The sequence below is a fragment of the Ranitomeya variabilis genome, chromosome 5 (genome assembly GCF_051348905.1).
Source record: "Ranitomeya variabilis isolate aRanVar5 chromosome 5, aRanVar5.hap1, whole genome shotgun sequence".
NCBI lineage: Eukaryota > Metazoa > Chordata > Amphibia > Anura > Dendrobatidae > Ranitomeya > Ranitomeya variabilis.
In genome coordinates, this window is record NC_135236.1 from 268,085,875 (window position 1) to 268,104,842 (window position 18,968).

General features: G+C 43.7%; 1 protein-coding gene across 5 annotated transcripts in view; it reads right to left on the minus strand.

The window, feature by feature from the left end:
* Window positions 1-18,968, minus strand: part of TMEM266 (transmembrane protein 266) — a 46,150-nt gene that overhangs the window by 12,987 nt on the left and 14,195 nt on the right. For all 5 annotated transcript variants that reach the window (XM_077264255.1, XM_077264257.1, XM_077264259.1 and 2 more), the window contains 5 exons: window positions 18,862-18,935; window positions 16,508-16,564; window positions 16,152-16,290; window positions 7,042-7,157; window positions 5,879-6,056 (listed from right to left, as the gene is read on the minus strand). In XM_077264255.1, the coding sequence (XP_077120370.1) occupies window positions 5,879-6,056; window positions 7,042-7,157; window positions 16,152-16,290; window positions 16,508-16,564; window positions 18,862-18,935 (564 nt within the window). The remainder of the gene's footprint in view (window positions 1-5,878; window positions 6,057-7,041; window positions 7,158-16,151; window positions 16,291-16,507; window positions 16,565-18,861; window positions 18,936-18,968) is intronic.

Genomic DNA, 18,968 nt, shown 5'->3' on the forward strand with positions numbered 1-18,968 from the left:
ATGAAGCATTCTTGCTCAGGCAGACATGGACTCAGCCACCCAGGTGGAGACAAATATGGGACAGAGGGACGCCCCAGCTGCTTCAAAGGCGGACTTAGCCAAAGATTCAATCTGTCTATTCGTAGAATCCTTAAAGGGACTCTGTCACCTCAATTTGGTGGGATATTAAAATGAGTTGTTACCGGTCAGATGGGCGGCGTATCCTCGTGATTTCTCCACCCCGTCCGCCCCTTTTTTACGCAATAGTTTAGTGCATAAGAGTATGCGTGCGCCATAGTTGGCACATGCGCCTGCAGTCTTCAGTGGCGCACGCACAGTATGCTTTGCCCTACTGCGGGGAAAGCCGAAAACATTACCGCGAATGCGCCCGTGTACTATGTTCCGGAAGTATTTCGCTGTGTTCCGGGACATAGTAAGCGGGCGCATGCGCAGTAATGCCACCGAAGACTGCAGGTGCACGCGCCAACTATGGCGCACGCATACTCTTATGCACTAAACTATTGCGGAAAAAAAGGGACGGACGGGGTGGAGAAATTACGAGGATACGCCACCCATCTGACCGGTAACAACTCATTTTAATATCCCGCCAAATTGAGGTGACAGAGTCCCTTTAAGAGATGCACTGTCCAGTAGAGACAAGACTGTGTTGGAAGACAGGCGAGAAACCGGTGGATCCACATTAAGGGATTCATCCCGTTTACCAACGAGGTCTGGCCTAAAGGGATAAAGAATATCTAGCTGCTTCCTTCCTGGGAAGCCCTTTTCAGGGTGTTCCCAGTGTTTAGACATAATCGCTTAAAATTCCCTGTGATTAGGGAAATTCCGGGAAGGACAGTTTGAAGGAAACAGAGTGCTCCTGAGCAGGTGCCTCGTCCTCCCTTAGGTTCAGAGTTTGGGTAATTGCCAAGATAAGGCTATTGACCATGTCCTGCATCTTTGAGTTCTGGTCCATATCAGATTCAGACTGGGAATCCACCTCCGACCCAAAAACCGCCTCCGAGGAGGGGGATTGGGGTGAGGAAAGCATCCGGGAGGATGCAGAGGGACCCGGAGAACTAGAGGAAGAACTGGAAAGAGCCCGCTTCCTTTGCTTTTTACCCAATTTGACCCTGTGTGTCGCGGTCAGGTGCGAACGAATCACCGTGAGAGGCATTCGGAGCACTGGTGGCAATAGGCAAATGCGGAAGTCATTCCAGGACCTGGACCAAGGACTGTGAAATTTTTGTCAGATTGGAGATCGACTGACGTGGCAACAGCCTACTCCGGAGGGAGGGGAGTGCTCTCATCCAGGGCGTTAGGGTGCTCCTGGGGCAGACATGGTGGTGGAGGAAACAAGACAAAAAGAAAAGAGCCTACCTGATGCCAGCGACAACCAGCAGAAAGAGCTGTGGAAGCTGTCTGCAGAGAGTGCAGGATATACAGTTGTGGCCAAAAGTATTGACACCCCTGCAATTCTGTCAGATAATACGCAGTTTCTTCCTGAAAATGATTGCAAACAAATTCTTTGGTATGATTATCTTCATTTAATTTGTCTTAAATGAAAAAACACAAAAGAGAATGAAGCAAAAAGCAAAACATTGATCATTTCACACAAAACTCCAAAAATGGGCCAGACAAAAGTATTGGCACCCTCAGCCTAATACTTGGTTGCACAACCTTTAGCCAAAATAACTGCGACCAACCGCTTCCGGTAACCATCAATGAGTTTCTTACAATGCTCTGCTGGAATTTTAGACCATTCTTCTTTGGCAAACTGCTCCAGGTCCCTGATATTTGAAGGGTGCCTTCTCCAAACTGCCATTTTTAGATCTCTCCACAGGTGTTCTATGGGATTCAGGTCTGGACTCATTGCCGGCCACCTTAGAAGTCTCCAGTGCTTTCTCTCAAACCATTTTCTAGTGCTTTTTGAAGTGTGTTTTGGGTCATTGTCCTGCTGACCTCTGAGGGAGACCCAGCTTTCTCACACTGGGCCCTACATTATGCTGCAAAATTTGTTGGTAGTCTTCAGACTTCATAATGCCATGCACACGGTCAAGCAGTCCAGTGCCAGAGGCAGCAAAGGAACCCCAAAACATCAGGGAACCTCCGCCATGTTTGACTGTAGGGACCGTGTTCTTTTCTTTGAATGCCTCTTTTTTTCTCCTGTAAACTATGTGGATGCCTTTGCCCAAAAAGCTCTACTTTTGTCTCATCAGACCAGAGAACATTCTTCCAAAACGTTTTAGGCTTTTTCAGGTAAGTTTTGGCAAACTCCAGCCTGGCTTTTTTATCTCTCGGGGTAAGAAGTGGGGTCTTCCTGGGTTTCCTACCATACAGTCCATTTTCATTCAGACGTCGACAGATAGTATGGGTTGACACTGTTGCACCCTCGGACTGCAGGGCAGCTTGAACTTGTTTGGATGTTAGTAGAGGTTCTTTATCCAACATCTGCACAATCTTGCGTTGAAATCTCTTTGTCAATTTTTATTTCCGTCCACATCTAGGGAGGTTAGCCAGAGTGCCATGGGCTTTAAACTTCTTGATGACACTGTGCACGGTAGACACAGGAACATTCAGGTCTTTGGGGATGGACTTGTAGCCTTGAGATTGCTCCTGCTTCCTCACAATTTGGTTTCTCAAGTCCTCAGACAGTTCTTTGGTCTTCTTTCTTTTCTCCATGCTCAATGTGGTACACACAAGGACACAGGACAGAGGTTGAGTCAACTTTAATCCATGTCAACTGGCTGCAAGTGTGATTTAGTTATTGACAACACCTGTCAGGTGCCACAGGCAAGTTACAGGTGCTGTTAATTACACAAATTAGAGAAGCATCACATGATTTTCGAACAGCGCCAATACTTTTGTCCACCCCCTTTTTTATGTTTGATGTTGAATTATATCCAATTTGGCTTTAGGACAATTCTTTTTGTGTTTTTTCATTTAAGACAAATTAAATGAAGATAATAAAGATAATAATAACAAAGAATGTGTTTGCAATCATTTTCAGGAAGAAACTGAGTATTATCTGACAGAATTGCAGGCGTGTCAATACTTTTGGCCACAACTGTAGCTGTGTCCCCAGTGAGCAGAGTACCAGCAGGACTGCAGAGCATGCAGGATACGGCGGTGTGAACATGCTGTTGCAGACTATGCCTGTCCTTACACCGCTGCAGTCTGCCGTCTGGCAATAGAGAAAGAAAGCGTCTTATTGGCTGACACGCCGGGGGCACGGACAGCCAGGACAATCTGCCAGCCGGTGAAAACGAAGGTCCTTTTCCGATTGGCTGACACGTCGGCGGCATGGACAGCCAGGACAATCTGCCGGATGGTGAAAACGAAGGTACCTTTTCGATTAGCTGACATGCCGGGGGCGTGAGCAGCCGGGAAGGAGAAGCTCTGTGATAGGAGCAGAAGAAAGCGGGCCGAAAAAAATGTGTGCTGCGAGGGGCGTGGCCAGCTCAACAGAAGTGGAGGAAGACGCATCCTATTGGATAAAAAAAGCGCACGATTTAAATGCATGCGGGTGACTGGCTAAAGGAAAGCAGGAAAGGTGCAGCCAGCGAAGGGAGGGGGGGCTGGACCCAGCTATGGGAAACATGGCCGCAGATGCCGGCTGTTCCCTACCACTAATGCCACCCTGTCCCCTTGGGATGACCGCATACCCTGGGATAACGCCTGCCGCTGTGGAGGGAGACATGCCTGCAGTGAGTCCCGGTCCCTCTGCAGCGATGAGGTTCTCATCAGGAGCCCTCGGGTGGAGAGGTCACAGGAATCCGGGATCCTCCTTCCCGCACCGTTTCCAGACGGTGCAGAAGACAGCATCAACCCCTTACAAGAAGGGGGGAGGCCACCGCTGGTGACCACAGTCTTCCTCCCAGCCCTCTCCGAGGAGAGGGGTGGGGTGGGGAAAAGGCAAAGGACTGGCCACCGGGAATCACCCTAAAACACCTGTAAAGGTGACAGGGAATAAAGTCCTGCCTGTGGGCCCTAGAGTGGGCGATGCGGGTGACACTGCTCTCTCTGTCGCATAAGTGTGGGAAAACAGGGGGAGAAATTACACCCTGTTACCCTGAAGATGAAAAACCTGAAAGACAAAAGGACAAGATTAATAAAAACATAACAGGTCCAGGTCCGCCTCCTACAGACACTAAGCTTAAACTGAGGTACTTGGTGCCTGTCGGTGGGTGTACACTGCGGAAGAGGAGCCATTTTCCTTTTTTTGCATAGTGTCAGCCTCCTAGCGACAGCAGCATACACCCATGGTTATCTGTGTCCCCCAATGAAGCGATAAAGAAATACAGCCTTCCACCTAGAAAGATATTCCATTACTTTACTGCTTCATTATTAAGTAACACCGCTTCACCTTTCTTATTTACTCTATTTGAGCAAATATGTTGCCAAAATGTCTCAGGTACTCGCTCTTCTTTACTCCCACAAACTATACCACACACAGATGCAGACTAACTTACACCTCTCGCTGGGAATCAGAAAGGATTGAAATCTGGTCCTCTACCTCGAACGGTATACTTAATACTTTGATACTAGAAACCAACTATAAAGTTATGATGAGATGGTATCTGACTGCAGCCAGAGTTGCTAAAGCTGTTCCTAACTATTCATCCCAGTGTTTCATTCAGATCCACTGGTGACATTTACCACATATGGTGGTTCTGCCCTAAAGTTCACAGGCTCTGAATCAGGGTTTATTTTCTCATCAGATTTATCACAGAAATAGAAAAAAAACTATTAACCTGCAGATATAGATTAATCGGCAGGATAATAGTGTTCTTATGGTGCGCAGCTCCCGCACTTAGCCAACGGTGTGGGGAGAAAAAGAACTGTACTGTATTCCCACCGGCAGCTTTCGGGTTCCGTCACAGCTCTGAGCACAGAGAGCGTTGGCAGTTCCAGCAGCGCCCCGGCACTGACTGACAGCTGGCCCTAAAGCAGAGGCAGTGTCACTCAGTGCTAGGGGTGCGGTTACACCTGGAGCTCTTTAGTGTCTATGTAAGGACCAAAAATCCTCCTCCAATGTGCTCACGGAGGTTACCCACAAAAATGGACCGGTTACCCTGAACACACTAACAACCTTCTAATGGATCCCATTTGTAAGCAAAGAACACCATGAGATAAATTGTGCAAATAAACAAAATGCAAAGAAGGAAGATAGACCAAGATGTACATACAAAATAGGCAATAGATAGTAATGAGACCAAAAAAACTCAAAGCTACTCAACATAAGTCCTGATAAACCATTAGAGGGAACCTGTTACCTCGTTTTGCCGCTATAAGATACGACCACTGCCTTTCTGGGTTTATCTACAGCATTCTATAATGCTGTAGATAAGCCCCGGTCTGACCTGAAAGAGAAGAAAAACAAGTTTTATTATACTCACCCAGGGGCGGTCCAGTCCGATGGGCATCGCAGGTCCGGGTCCAGCGCCTCCCATCTTCATGTGATGTCGTCATCCTGCTTGCTTCGTGCCGAACTCCGGCGCAGGCGTACTTTATCTGCCCTGTTGAGGGCAGAGCAGAGTACTGCAGTACGCAGGAGCCGGGAAAGGTCAGAGAGGCCCGGCGCCTGCGCACTGCACTGCAAATTAAGCAGACCCGATGTATCATAAAATCTGTATTATAATAAACTAAACTGTGCCAAAAAACTGATGACAGAGTGAATAAACTACGGAAGGATTTTTCAGGCTTCAACAGCAGGTTTATAGCACAAGAATGTAAAAACAGGAAAATACGAAACTATCTTATTAATTTTCCGCTGGTCCCACATCGATCCTCCTTGGCCCTCTCCGTTAACAAATCACATCCTCAGGACCATGGCGGACAATCAGTTCTATCAATGTAATAAATGTGTGCACTACAAGGAATTGCTATACTGTGCACTCACCATGTGACAGCTCGGTGAGATTTTCGGTTGCTTCCTCATCAGAATCTCTTCCTCCCACCACCATGAAGCGGCCGTTTTTGTTCTGTAGCTCATGTGGGAGTTTTAAGGCTCGTTCCCTCTCGGCCACCAGATCCAGGTCTTGCTGCGCAAGGTGCGCTCTTAGCTGCCGAATTTCAAACTAGGAAACGAGAAGATGACAGATATCGGTATGAGAAATTGTACTTTATGAATACTAGGGAAATAAAGACAAATACAGGATGAGCTTTGTTTTCTGGAAATGTGACCTCATGTTATATGCACTGGTAAAAGTGGATTAACACTGCATTTGCCGAGTATGTTGCTGGAATAAGTAAGAAGGATTTCCAAACATATAACTCAAACTTGACCACACACATCTGTCCTTCAGTAGCATGTCACTCAAACGGTCTGAGAGCTTAAATAAAATAAAAATAGATTATAAAAAGGATCCAGAGTGGTATATATACTTTAGCGTCACTGTGAGGCTTAGATTGAGAGAACATAAAAAAAATTCATTTATATTAATGTTTCTATACTTTTCTAAATTCCAATGAAATTTGATCATTAGAAGATTTTTACATTGGATAATATTTTTTTAAACTGGAGTCAGTATATTATTACCGACTCAGATGCCACCCAAAACTAGCTCCGATTCAGAATCCACAGCATCAATATTGACATATATTAGCCAAAAAACAACAGGTAATTAGGGTTCTATGAACACGTCCGACATATAAAGTGGGAGTTTTCACAGACGTACACTGCAAAAGTAGTGTGGATTGACCCTTACAGATGATATACTAGAAGATCACTTGGAGAATTGTTGAATGTCTTCACTGCATATCTGTAACCGGTAAAGTGTCGCCACCTAGTGCTAGAAAATCAAAATGCAATCCTTGCTTCCACTGATTATTTTAGTACATAATGTGAACTCCAAAGTGGAAATGAAAAACAAGCTGGATGAAAAGATTGGAATTTAGTGGTGTAATCACTAGAAATCGCCACGTCTTACATAATGACCGTGTGTTTCTTTCTTAACACAAATGCAAGAATTGTACAGTAGCACACGTATATTACTGTAACGGTGCTCTCATATGTGATGAAGATTTTATGAAAGAGGGGGAAAAAAAAAAATCACAACACACCGCTTGCTCTTGGCACATTTGTGTAAGTCGTTCCAACTGCTCCTCCTGGATGAGCTTGGCTTTCTCATACTGCTGTATCACAATCTCCATCTCCACTTTTACAGGTAAGACATAAGCTGCAAGAAGGAGTTACACATGTATGTTAGGATAGTTAGACACTTACCAGAACATATCCCACGGCAGATGTCGCCTAATCTCCATGTGTTCCACTCATGTAAATTTCCACACCAAAAAACTGCAGTGTGCAGCCGAGATATGGAGAATCTTATCACCTTCCCTGGTACTGTGATCTGCAGTGGATGTAAGCAGTCTATAATCTGCAACTGTCCTGTGATGTGTAGTCTTTAACTTCTATATGTCTAATATACAATGTTTAAAGGGAATCCATCACCCCCAAAACACTAATTAAACCACTCACACATGTAGGTAGGGAACGTAGCCCCATATAAAAATACTACTTGTAGTATAGTTTTGGTCAGACCCGGGCGAATTGTGGCCCGCGGGCCGGACTGGAACAGCCAGATGGCCGTATGTGACAGAGCCAGCCAAAGGGCTGATACAGTGGCCCACAGTCCACACCATGCCCTCCCCAGCATCAAAGGCTATGTGGGGGCTCACCCTCTATATAGGAGGCTATGGGGCTCATACTGAATATGAGGGCTGTGTGTGGGCTCAGACAGTATTCAAGGATATATAAGGATGTTCGCATACTTAATTCTTCACAATATTAAAAGTGATTAAATTAAACATATGTCATTAACATTGATAAATAAATCCCATCTCTTTCACCAATCTCTGAATTTGTGCGAGATGTGAACAGAAAAAGCACAAAGATAGGGTTTTTCTCAAAATCAATAAATATAAATTTTTATTAAATATACAATAGGTGTAAAAAAAAAAAATTAAAATATAAAAACAAATTTGCCTGAGATGTGAGGGACATTAATGGCTAAAGACACCTTTAAACCTGGACTGACCCCGTGTGCCTCCCAATGCATTTCCTCAGTAGCTGCTTCATCAGGGGAATGAGACATATCTCATCAGGAACATAGGGCTTGACACCCCTCACTAAGGATGTAATACAGGCAGGGTCAGTCTGCATAATAGGGACTGAAAGGGCCAAAACCGGAACCCTAGTTCAAGTGGCAAGAGAAATCAGTGCTAGGACAATATATCGGAAATGTTTCCCAAATTTGAAAAATTTTTATATGAAATCTTGTGCAAGCTATAAGTAGTAAATATATTGAAATATGGAATTTAAGCCAATCATCTCATAGCAGTGCACAATGTCACTCATTTACAGTTGTTTACATTGCATTTCTCCCCTTGACAAAAACGTATACCACACACAGGTTCTGGTTAATTAAATTGCTATCCAGAATGGCCAGAAATGTTTTTTAAAAAAAAAAAATCGCACCTTTATTTAGAAAAACAGTTAAAACCCATCAACATCACAGAAAGATGGAAAAGCAGAGAATAAGGTTTAACGATTAGGGATGAGCGAATAGCTTCGGACAACTCCTTATCCAAATAGCTGTAATGTTTACCGAAGAAGCTGCAGTGGGAACCCGGATACACGGAGCACTCCGATAATCAGGTGCCCGGCAGCTGCATGTGTCACGGCTGTGTGATAATCATAACACACAGGCTCTCCGTGTGCTCCAGGTGTCCGGGTTCCCGAGGCAGCTATTCGGGAAGTGCTATAGCTATTCAGATAAGGGTTATCCGAAGCTATTCATTCATCCCTAGTAACGATGCATAACAGGTGATGCGTTTCAAACCACTGCGGGTTCTTATAGCCTTTATTCATTTTATTCACTGATATATCAGAGGAAAAGAAGTGGCCAAAAGGTGAAAAGGAAAAAGATGGCGTAGAAAGGTTCATTACTAGAAAGAAATGAGTAAATAAAGGCGCATTCTCAAGCTGTCTCTTGAGCAGCCCTAAGCAATGCAATCTCCTTACAGTTTCTTTACAGACTGATTTCCAGCAGGGCGGGCTCTCCTTCCTGAGCGACCGCTCTGGTGAATAGAGCTGTAGTATTAGTAAAACTATAAAGCCCATCACAAACTCTGCTATAACACATTTAGCCATCATTGTTCTGGAGTCCACACTGCTATCCCTGTATTTACACATAAAGACATTAGAATAAGCACACAGCTCATGACAGGGTGTGCAAAGAGCCCTGGTTAAAAGACTAGCTGTGAAAGATGGAGGTGAGCAAGATGCGACAGTCCCGGCTGAAAACCACTGATGATTGAGCACTGATGATTCCCATTACCTGTACTTGGAAACTAGATTTACAGAATGAGTTTTCCAAGAAACGTTTAAAGGCTCCTGATAATGATCGTTTTGGAACTATATTTTGTGGATGGGATCCATAAATGTGTTCTGACGTGTTTTTATTTTAATTTTTTTTCCAAGAATTGGCAATAAATGGCGTAAAGAACAGGCATAGTGTTGCAATGTATAAATTAATTAATATTGGAAATTGTACCAGTTATATTTGTTTTAATGGTCATTTGATTTCTTTCAGGATTTACATACTGTATATACTCGAGTATAAGCAGAGTTTCTCAGCACATTTTTTTATGCTGAAAAAGCCCCCCTCGGCTTATACGCGAATGAGGGTCCCACAAGATAGAGGGGGAGCGAAGGGTCACAGGAGGTAGGAGCCGGCGGCTAAAGAGAAACAAATATTCAAGACTCTAACCCCTTTGAGACCTTGCCCTTTTTCTTTTTTGAGTTTCTGCTTTTTGCTCCCCTTCTTCTCAGAGCCATACCTTTTGTTAATTTTCTGTCAATATGGCCATGTGAGGGCTTGTTTTTTGTGGGACAAGTACTTTTGAACGACTCCACTGGTTTTACCATATCATGTACTCAAAAATGGGAAACAAATTCAAAGTGCAATTTCACCACCTTTTTTGGACTTTTTTTGTACCATGTTCAACAAATGCTAAAACTGACCTGCCATTAGGATTCTCCAGGTCATTGATGAGTTCATAGACACCAAACATGTCTAGGTTCTTTTTTTATTTAACCCCTTACTGACCTCGGACGGGATAGTACGTCCGATGTCAGCTCCCCTGCTTTGATGCAGGGCTCTGCGGTGAGCCCGCATCAAAGCCGGGACATGTCAGCTGTTTTGAACAGCTGACATGTGCCCGCAATAGCGGCGGGTGAAATCGCGATTCACCCGCCGCTATTAACTAGTTAAATGCCGCTGTCAAACGCAGACAGCGGCATTTTACTACCGCATCCGGCCGGGCGGCCGGAAATGACGGCATCGCCGACCCCCGTCACATGATCGGAGGTCGGCGATGCTTCTCCATTGTAACCATAGAGGTCCTTGAGACCTCTATGGTTACTGATCGCCGGCAGCTGTGAGTGCCACCCTGTGGTCGGCGCTCACAGCACACCTGATTTCTGATATCTGCACCGAATTGGAATCATTAAAAACACCAGCTCGGCACGCAAAAAATAAGCCCTCAACCGACCCCAGATCATGAAAAATGGAGACGCTACGAGTATCGGAAAATGGCGCAATTATTATTTTTTTTTTTTTAGCAAAGTTTGGAATTTTTTTTCACCACTTAGGTAAAAAATAACCTAGTCATGTTAGGTGTCTATGAACTCGTAATGACCTGGAGAATCATAATGGCAGGTCAGTTTTAGCATTTAGTGAACCTAGCAAAAAAGCCAAGCAAAAAACAAGTGTGGGATTGCACTTTTTTTTGCAATTTCACCGCACTTGGAATTTTTTTCCCGTTTTCTAGTACACGACATGGTAAAACCAATGATGTCGTTCAAAAGTACAACTCGTCCCGCAAAAAATAAGCCCTCACATGGCCAAATTGACGGAAAAATAAAAAAGTTATGGCTCTGGGAACGAGGGGAGTGAAAAACGAACACGGAAAAACGAAAAATCCCACGGTCATGAAGGGGTTAAGTGGCGAAAAAAAATCCAAAGTTTGCTAAAAAAAATAAATAAAAAATTACGCCATTTTCCAAGACCCGTAGCGTCTCCATTTTTCATGATCTGGGGTTGGGTGAGGGCTTATTTTTTACGCACCGAGCAGACATTTTTATTGGTACCATTTTGGTGCAGATACGTTCTTTTGATCGCCCGTTATTGCATTGTAATGCAATGTTGCTGCGACCAAAAAAAACGTAATTCTGGCATTTTTACTTTTTTTCTCACTACGCCGTTTAGCAACCAGGTTAATTTTTTTATATTGATAGATCTGGCGATTCTGAACGCAGCGATACCAAGTATGTGTATGTTTGATTTTTTTTTTTATTATTATTTTATTTTGAATGGGACAAAAGGGGTGATTTAAACTTTTACATTTTTTAAAAAAAAACTTTTTTTTTTCACTTTCAGGATGCTTCAATAGTCTCCATGGGAGGCTAGAAGCTGCCATAACCCGATCGGCTCTGCTACATACAGGCGATGATCAGATCAACTGTATATAGCAGAATACCTCACTTGCTATGAGCGCCGACCACTAGGCGGTGCTCACACCCAGCCAGGAGTGACAGCCATAGAGGTCTCCAAGAGACCTCTGGTTGTCATGCCAACCCATCGGTGACCCGTGATCACGTGATTGGGTCACCGATGGGCGGATTTCAGGCCCGATGGCGGGAAGCGCGCGTTAAATGCCGCTGTCAGAGTTTGGCTACTTTCACACATCAGGTTTTCGCTGTCAGGCTCAATCCGGCTAAATTTAAAAAAACCGCATCCGGCCAATGTTGCTGCCGGATCAGTTTTTTTTCCCATAGACTTGTATTGGTCCCGGATTGCGCCGGATGACATTGCGTTTCGTCTGTTTTTCGCCGGATCCGGAAAATCTGCCGTTTCCGATTTCTGCAAAAAACGTCCATAGCAACGTTGTCTCCGGCGGAAAAGCCGGAAGCGCCGGATCCGGCGCTTCCGGCTGTTTGCTAGAATGGAAGCCTATGGGAGCCAGAAGGTGCGAGATCCAGAAAATGATGGATTCCGGCGCCGGATTCAATTTTTTTTTTTTAAACTGAGCATGCTCCAAATTTTTTTTTTAGCCAATAATCTAGTTATGCTAGCCGGATGCCTTGAAAAAACGGATCCGTCGCATCAGTTTTTTCCAACATTCGTCGGATTGTGCCTGATGCAAAAAACCTGATGTGTGAAAGTAGCCTTTGACAGCAGCATTTAACGGGTTAATAGCCACGGGTGGATTGCGATTACACCCGCGGATGCCACCAGAGCCCACATCAAAGGGAGAGAAGCGACCTGTGCAGTACTAGTACGGCACAAGTCGCGAAGGGGTTAACAGCATGCACAGTAGTTGCAGCTGCCAGGCTATCACGTGTGCCCGCTACTTAAGGGAATGAATATTCACTTCTCTCCTCTACCATGGGCGTGGATGGCAGTGAATATTCATTCCTTTAAGTAGCGGGCACATGTGATCGCCCGGCCACTGCATGAAGCCGGTGGGTGCTGCTACTGTGCACGCTATTAAACAGCCATGAATACTCACTGCCCTCCACGCACATAGTCCCAGCGTGGAGAGAAACAAGTATTTTGGCACAGCAGCTGTCCTCTGCTTGTAAGCAGCACATGACGTCACTGCCATACGCTGCTTACAAGCATAAACCAGCTGCTGGCATCGGAGCACAGGAAGGCAAGAAGGATTTCAAGATATATATATATATATATATATATATATATACACATATACACACATACACACACACTGTGTTCCAAATTATTATGCACAAAGAGTTTAGGAGTGATAAGGTTAGAATTTTTTTGTTTGTCATTTAAACTCATTGATGGTGATGTGTGTCAGGGGGCTCTTTATATCACTGAAAGCAATTGCAGATACTTGTGCAAATTAGTTTGGCAGGTGTGTCCAAATAAAGGCAAGACTACTTAAAAAGGCTGTTCCACATTATTGAGCAGCCTACATTTTTTGCCAAAATGGGAAAGAAAAAGGATGTGTCGGCTGCTGAGAAGCAACAAATTGTGGAGTATTTAGGTCAAGGCATGACTACAATCAACATTGCCGAGACACTTCATCGTGATCATCGCACAATCAAGAAGTATGTAGCTGATTCCCAACACACACGTGTGCATGCTGATAAGGAAAAATTGAGGACTCTTTCCAACAGGCAATTGCGTAAGGTTAAAAGAGCAGCTGCAAAAATGCCTTGTCATAGCAGCAGACAAGTTTTTGAAGCTGCTGGTGCCTCCAACGTCCCCAGAACAACAAGATGCAGGGTCCTTCAGAGGTTTGCATCTGTGCGTAAGCCATCCTGTCGACCACCTCTATCCACTGCAACAAGCAGAAACGGCTCCAGTGGGCCAAACGATACATGAAGACTGACTTCCAAACTGTTTTGTTCACTGATGAGTGCCGTGCAACTCTCGATGGTCCAGATGGATGGAGTGGAGGATGGCTGGTTGATGGACACCCCATGAAAACACGGCTAAGGCGCCAACAAGGAGGAGGTGGAGTACTGTTTTGGGCTGGAATCATGGGGAGAGAGATTGTCGGCCCCTTTATGATCCCTGAAGGGGTAAAGATGAACTCCATAATCTATGTGGAGTTTCTAAAACAACAGTTCCTGCCATGGTTCAAGAGGAAGAACCGTGCTTTCCGCAGCAAGATCATTTTCATGCATGATAATGCACCGTCTCATGCTGCAAAAAACACATCTGCATCTCTGGCTGCTATGGGCATAAAAGAGGACAAACTTATGGGGTGGCCACCATCTTCCCCTGACCTCAACCCCATTGAGAACCTCTGGAGCATCATCAAAAGGAGTGTCTATGATGGCGGGAGGCAGTTCACATCTAAGCAACAGCTCTGGGAGAGTATTCTGTCCACATGAAAAACAATTGAAGCAGAAACCATCCAAAAACTGACAAAATTCAATGGACGAGAGAGTTCAGAAGCTTCTTTCGAACAAGGGGTCCTATGTGCAAATGTAACATCACCTAGAATAAAGTTTTCACTTGAAAACTGTTTGATCTCATTTTGTAATAAGCTGATAATGCTTATAACTTCACAATTGACCATTTTTTTGTTCAAAATAAAAAAAAAAGGTTGAAAACTCTGCTGTGCATAATAATTTGGAACATGCATTTTGAGTGTTTTTTTTTTTTTTTTTTTTTTTTTAAATATACTGTTTTCATAGGCAGTTTGTTCCAAAACATTGCAATTATACTAGAATAGTAGATGACTGGAAAATAACAATGACTGCAATTCACATAGGTACTTTAGAGAAAATATGAGGAAATATTGTGTGTGAGAATATATATATATATATATTTATTTATTTTTTTCTCTGATGAGGGCCATACATACAGGGATAGGGATGAGGGAGCCATGCATACCAGAATAGGGATGAGGGAGCCATGCATACCAGGATAGGGATGAGGGAGCCATGCACACCAGGATAGGGATGAGGGAGCCATGCACACCAGGATAGGGATGAGGGAGCCATGCACACCAGGATAGGGATGAGGGAGCCATGCACACCAGGATAGGGATGAGGGAGCCATGCACACCAGGATAGGGATGAGGGAGCCATGCACACCAGGATAGGGATGAGGGAGTCATGCACACCAGGATAGGGATGAGGGAGCCATGCATACCAGGATAGGGATGAGGGAGCCATGCATACCAGGATAGGGATGAGGGAGCCATGCATACCAGGATAGGGATGAGGGAGCCATGCATACCAGGATAGGGATGAGGGAGCCATGCCTACCAGGATGGGTATGATGAGACAATGCATATATGGCTTATACTCGAGTCAATAGGTTTTCCCAGTTTTTTTATGGTAAAATTAGGTGCCTCAGCTTATATTCAGGTCGGCTTATACTCTAGTATATACAGTACATCACATCTCAGTGTGGCATAAGGAAAAGATCCTTAAGTAGTAAGCTATGTATATGTTAAGGATCAGAATGTGGAGTGTACAGACTTGATGAAATCATGGTTTATGTAATGCAGTTCTTCAAAATGTGTGATAAATCAAATGGAAAGAAGTAGTAGAAAAGTAGAAATATTTTCATACTAAATGGAGTAGAAAAGATATTATTGAATTTTTAAAGTCTGTTAGATTTAGTATTGAGATATTTAATGTCTTTAGCTCTACTTCAATTCTTTTTCCTATACCCACATTATCCAAGCCTATTGAAAATAACTTTGTATTCATTTTCACAAGTAGAGTTTTCTGCGCAAACACATTAGGCTTGAATAAATTTACTAATTGGCATATTCCTAGCTGTAAGTTTTGGATGGCAATTTTCAGCATGGTGAATAGTGTTCCCACTAACTGGTTTTCTATGTAATTGTTTTTTTAATTAGACCATCTTTTTGGATGTAGAATTTTAGCAAGAAGAGATGCATGGTCGTCATGTTGTTATACGGTAAAGTCTAAATTTAACTATCATTCAAATACTAGACAAAATGTGAGGTTTGTTCCCAATTCTCCTACTGAGATTATCTATGTAAAGACCATAGCACTTGATGTTATCCAAGCACGTGTTGATGGTAGAATATAGAGAGACGACTCGTCTACCAACAAGCCATATAGTGGTTGGCCACTGAACTCAAGAATTTCACCCCCAATGGGCAACTTTCTATTTACAAATCACTTGCCAAAATGAAGATATTTTTCTGAAAAACAACAACATGTAACAGACCGTATACAAGACCATACGTTCTTAGGATAATTGCTATGTTTGCTGACAATGAAATGCTAAAGCCTCCAAGGATAAGTTATGTGGCAATAAGGTGTAGAAGAAGCTCTTTGGTATCATTTACGTAGTTGGGCCTCCTTGACCACAGGCTGCAGACGATCACTTAGCCACAGTGAAATGTGTTCAGTTAAAGATCCTATTCCAGCCACAATTGTACAAAAAGAGGGGTTGCTATAAACACCCAGAAAATAAGAATTGTAGCACATTAGCAAATGAGTATTAAGAAGTAAAAATATAGTTGTAAAATAAGTAAATGCTTGTTGGAAATAATTTTATAGAAAATAAGGGAAGGAAGAATGATTGTTAAAAGTATTTTCGACCAAATAGCTTCAAAATTACAAAACATAAAATGTCACTTACCATCAATAATTCTCTTCACCCTCCAAATCCTCAAAGAAATAAAGAGACTGATGGCATCCCATGGACTACTGGGTCCATTGGCTACTGTAGATGCCACCATAGGAGCAAGTGAGAGAATAATGACAGCTCCATCCAATACCTGTTGAGTACACAAATACTATTGAAACCGTAAGAAAAAAAAATCCTGCATTATTGGTCCTATGCAATTTAAGACCCAGAGATTAGAATATAGCCCAGAGAAAAGGTCTGTACATGGATGTGGACTTACTTAGGGAACCATTTCTTGTAACAGAATGATGCCAGTCAGTTTGTCAGAAACACCAAAAAGAAAAAAAAAAAAAGAAGAGAAAACTCACCTCAACTTTGTTTTCAATATAATCCCAGATACCCAGAACAATGATCCTGAGTATGGTCTAATAAAAAAACAAACCAAAGAAAATAAGAGTACATTTCATCTGCATAGCATTCGCAAGATGATTTCACTGCATTCAAACAAGCAACACTCGCATTCAAATCAGCTCTCACCTCTGCTAAACTGGCCTATTTCACATCCCTCGTATCTTCTTTATCCCACAACCCCAAACAGTTGTTCAAAACCTTTAACTCCCTCCTCCGCCCCCACCGACTTCCTTAATCTCTGCTGAGGACTTTGCCACACACTTCAAAAATAAGATAGACCAAACAAGGCAAGTCTTTGTTGTCCGACCACCACAACCCCTTTGTATGCCAGACCCATGACCTAACCCCATAACTTCCCTCTCCAAAATCACTGAAGGACAGCTTGCTCATCTTCTCTCCAAATCACACCTCACCACTTGTGCTTTTGACTCCATCCCATCCCACCTCCTCCCCAACCTCACCACTACATTAATCCCATCCCTAACCCATCTCTTCAATCTATCACTAACTTCTGGTACCTTCCCCTCTGCTTTCAAACATGCCACAATCACACCTATCCTCAAAAAGCCATCCTTTGACCCAAGCGCTATGTCCAACTATCGCCCCATATCTTTGCTCCCATTTGCTTCCAAACTACTTGAGCAGCACGTCTACGCTGAACTTTCCTCTCACCTTGCATCTAACACTCTCTTCGACAGCCTACAATCTGGCTTCCGTCCCCACCATCCCACTGCGACTGCCCTGACCAAACTTACGAACGACTTACTTACAGCCAAAGCTAACAGACAATTCTCTATACTCCTCCTTCTAGACCTGTCCTCTACCTTCGACACAGTTGACCACTGCCTCCTACTACAGATCCTCTCTTCCTTTGGTGTCAAAGACCTCGCCCTATCTTGGATCTCCTCATACCCCACCAACCGCACATTTAGCGTTTCCCACTCTCATACTACCTTTTCATCTCGCCCCCTCTCTGTTGGTGTCTCCCAAGGCTCTGTCCTAGGACATCTTCACTTCTCAATCTATACCCTTGGCCTGGGACAACTCAAAGTCCCATGGCTTCCAGAACCATCTATATGCCGATGACACCCAGATCTACATCTCTGGCCCAGATGTCACCTCTCTGCTCTCCAGAATCCCAGAGTGTCTGTCAGCCATATCTTCCTTCTCCTCTCGCTTCCTCAAACTCAATGTGGACAAAACCAAACTAATTATCTTTCCTTCATCTCGCACACCTTCCCTACCTGATCTATATATCACAATAAATGAATTCACACTTTCCCCATCCCGGTAATCTGCTGCCTCGGAGCAACCTTTAAACCGCACATCCAAGCTCTCGCCACCTCATGTCGCCTCCAGCTCAAAAATATTTCCATAATCCGTCCTTTCCTCAACCCTCACTCTACCAAAATGCTTGTGCATGCCCTCATCATTTCTCGCCTCGACTACTGCAACATCCTCCTTTGTGGCTTACCCTCTAACACTCTCGCACCCCTCCAGTCCGTCCTTAATTCTGCTGCCCGACTAATTAATCTCTCTCCTCGCTACACTCCTGCTTCCCCTCTGCAAATCCCTTCACTGGCTCCCAATTTCCCAGCGTATCCTGTTTAAACTACTAACACTGACCTACAAAGCCATCCATAACCTTTCTCCTCCATATATTTCCATACTAATCTCTCAATATCTTCCCTCACGTATTCTCCGGTCCTCCCAAGACCTCCTCCTCTCCTCCACGCTTATTCGCTCCTCACCCAATCGCCTCCAAGACTTCTCCGGAATATCCCCCATCATCTGGAATTCTGTGCCCCAACATGTCCGGTTATCCACCACATTTGGATCCTTCAAATGGAACCTGAAAACCCATCTCTTCAAGAAAGCTTACAGCCTGTAATGACCACACGACCACCTCAACACCATTGGAGCTACTGCAACCCCAACCTACTGTCTCCATCCCCACCATCCTGTAGAATGTAAGCCCGCAAGGGCAGGGTCATCCCCCCCTGTATCAGTCTGTCATTGTTACTTTAGTTTACTGTAAGTGATATTTAATGGTGCTAAATAAATAATAATAATAATAATAATAATAATAATAATAATAATCGGTAGGCAATACACGGATTAAGAGTCACTGGGAGCTTCTAGGACACTACTAGTATGTTTTCCAATTTGCACTTGACCGGTTAAAGCTAACAGATGAGAAAATGTATGATAAGTACGTAATTTCTGCCAGCGGGGGGACAAAATACTGCGGACTTTAGAGAGGTTAGACCACTTGTGATAAATATTGTAAGTATATAAAAAAAAATCTTACCTCTACAAAGAACAAGGAGAGAATGGACAGACTAATCCAGTGAATGATCCCTGAACACTGCGATGCATTAGAAACTAAGAAAAATTAGGTAGAAAAATAAATAAAGT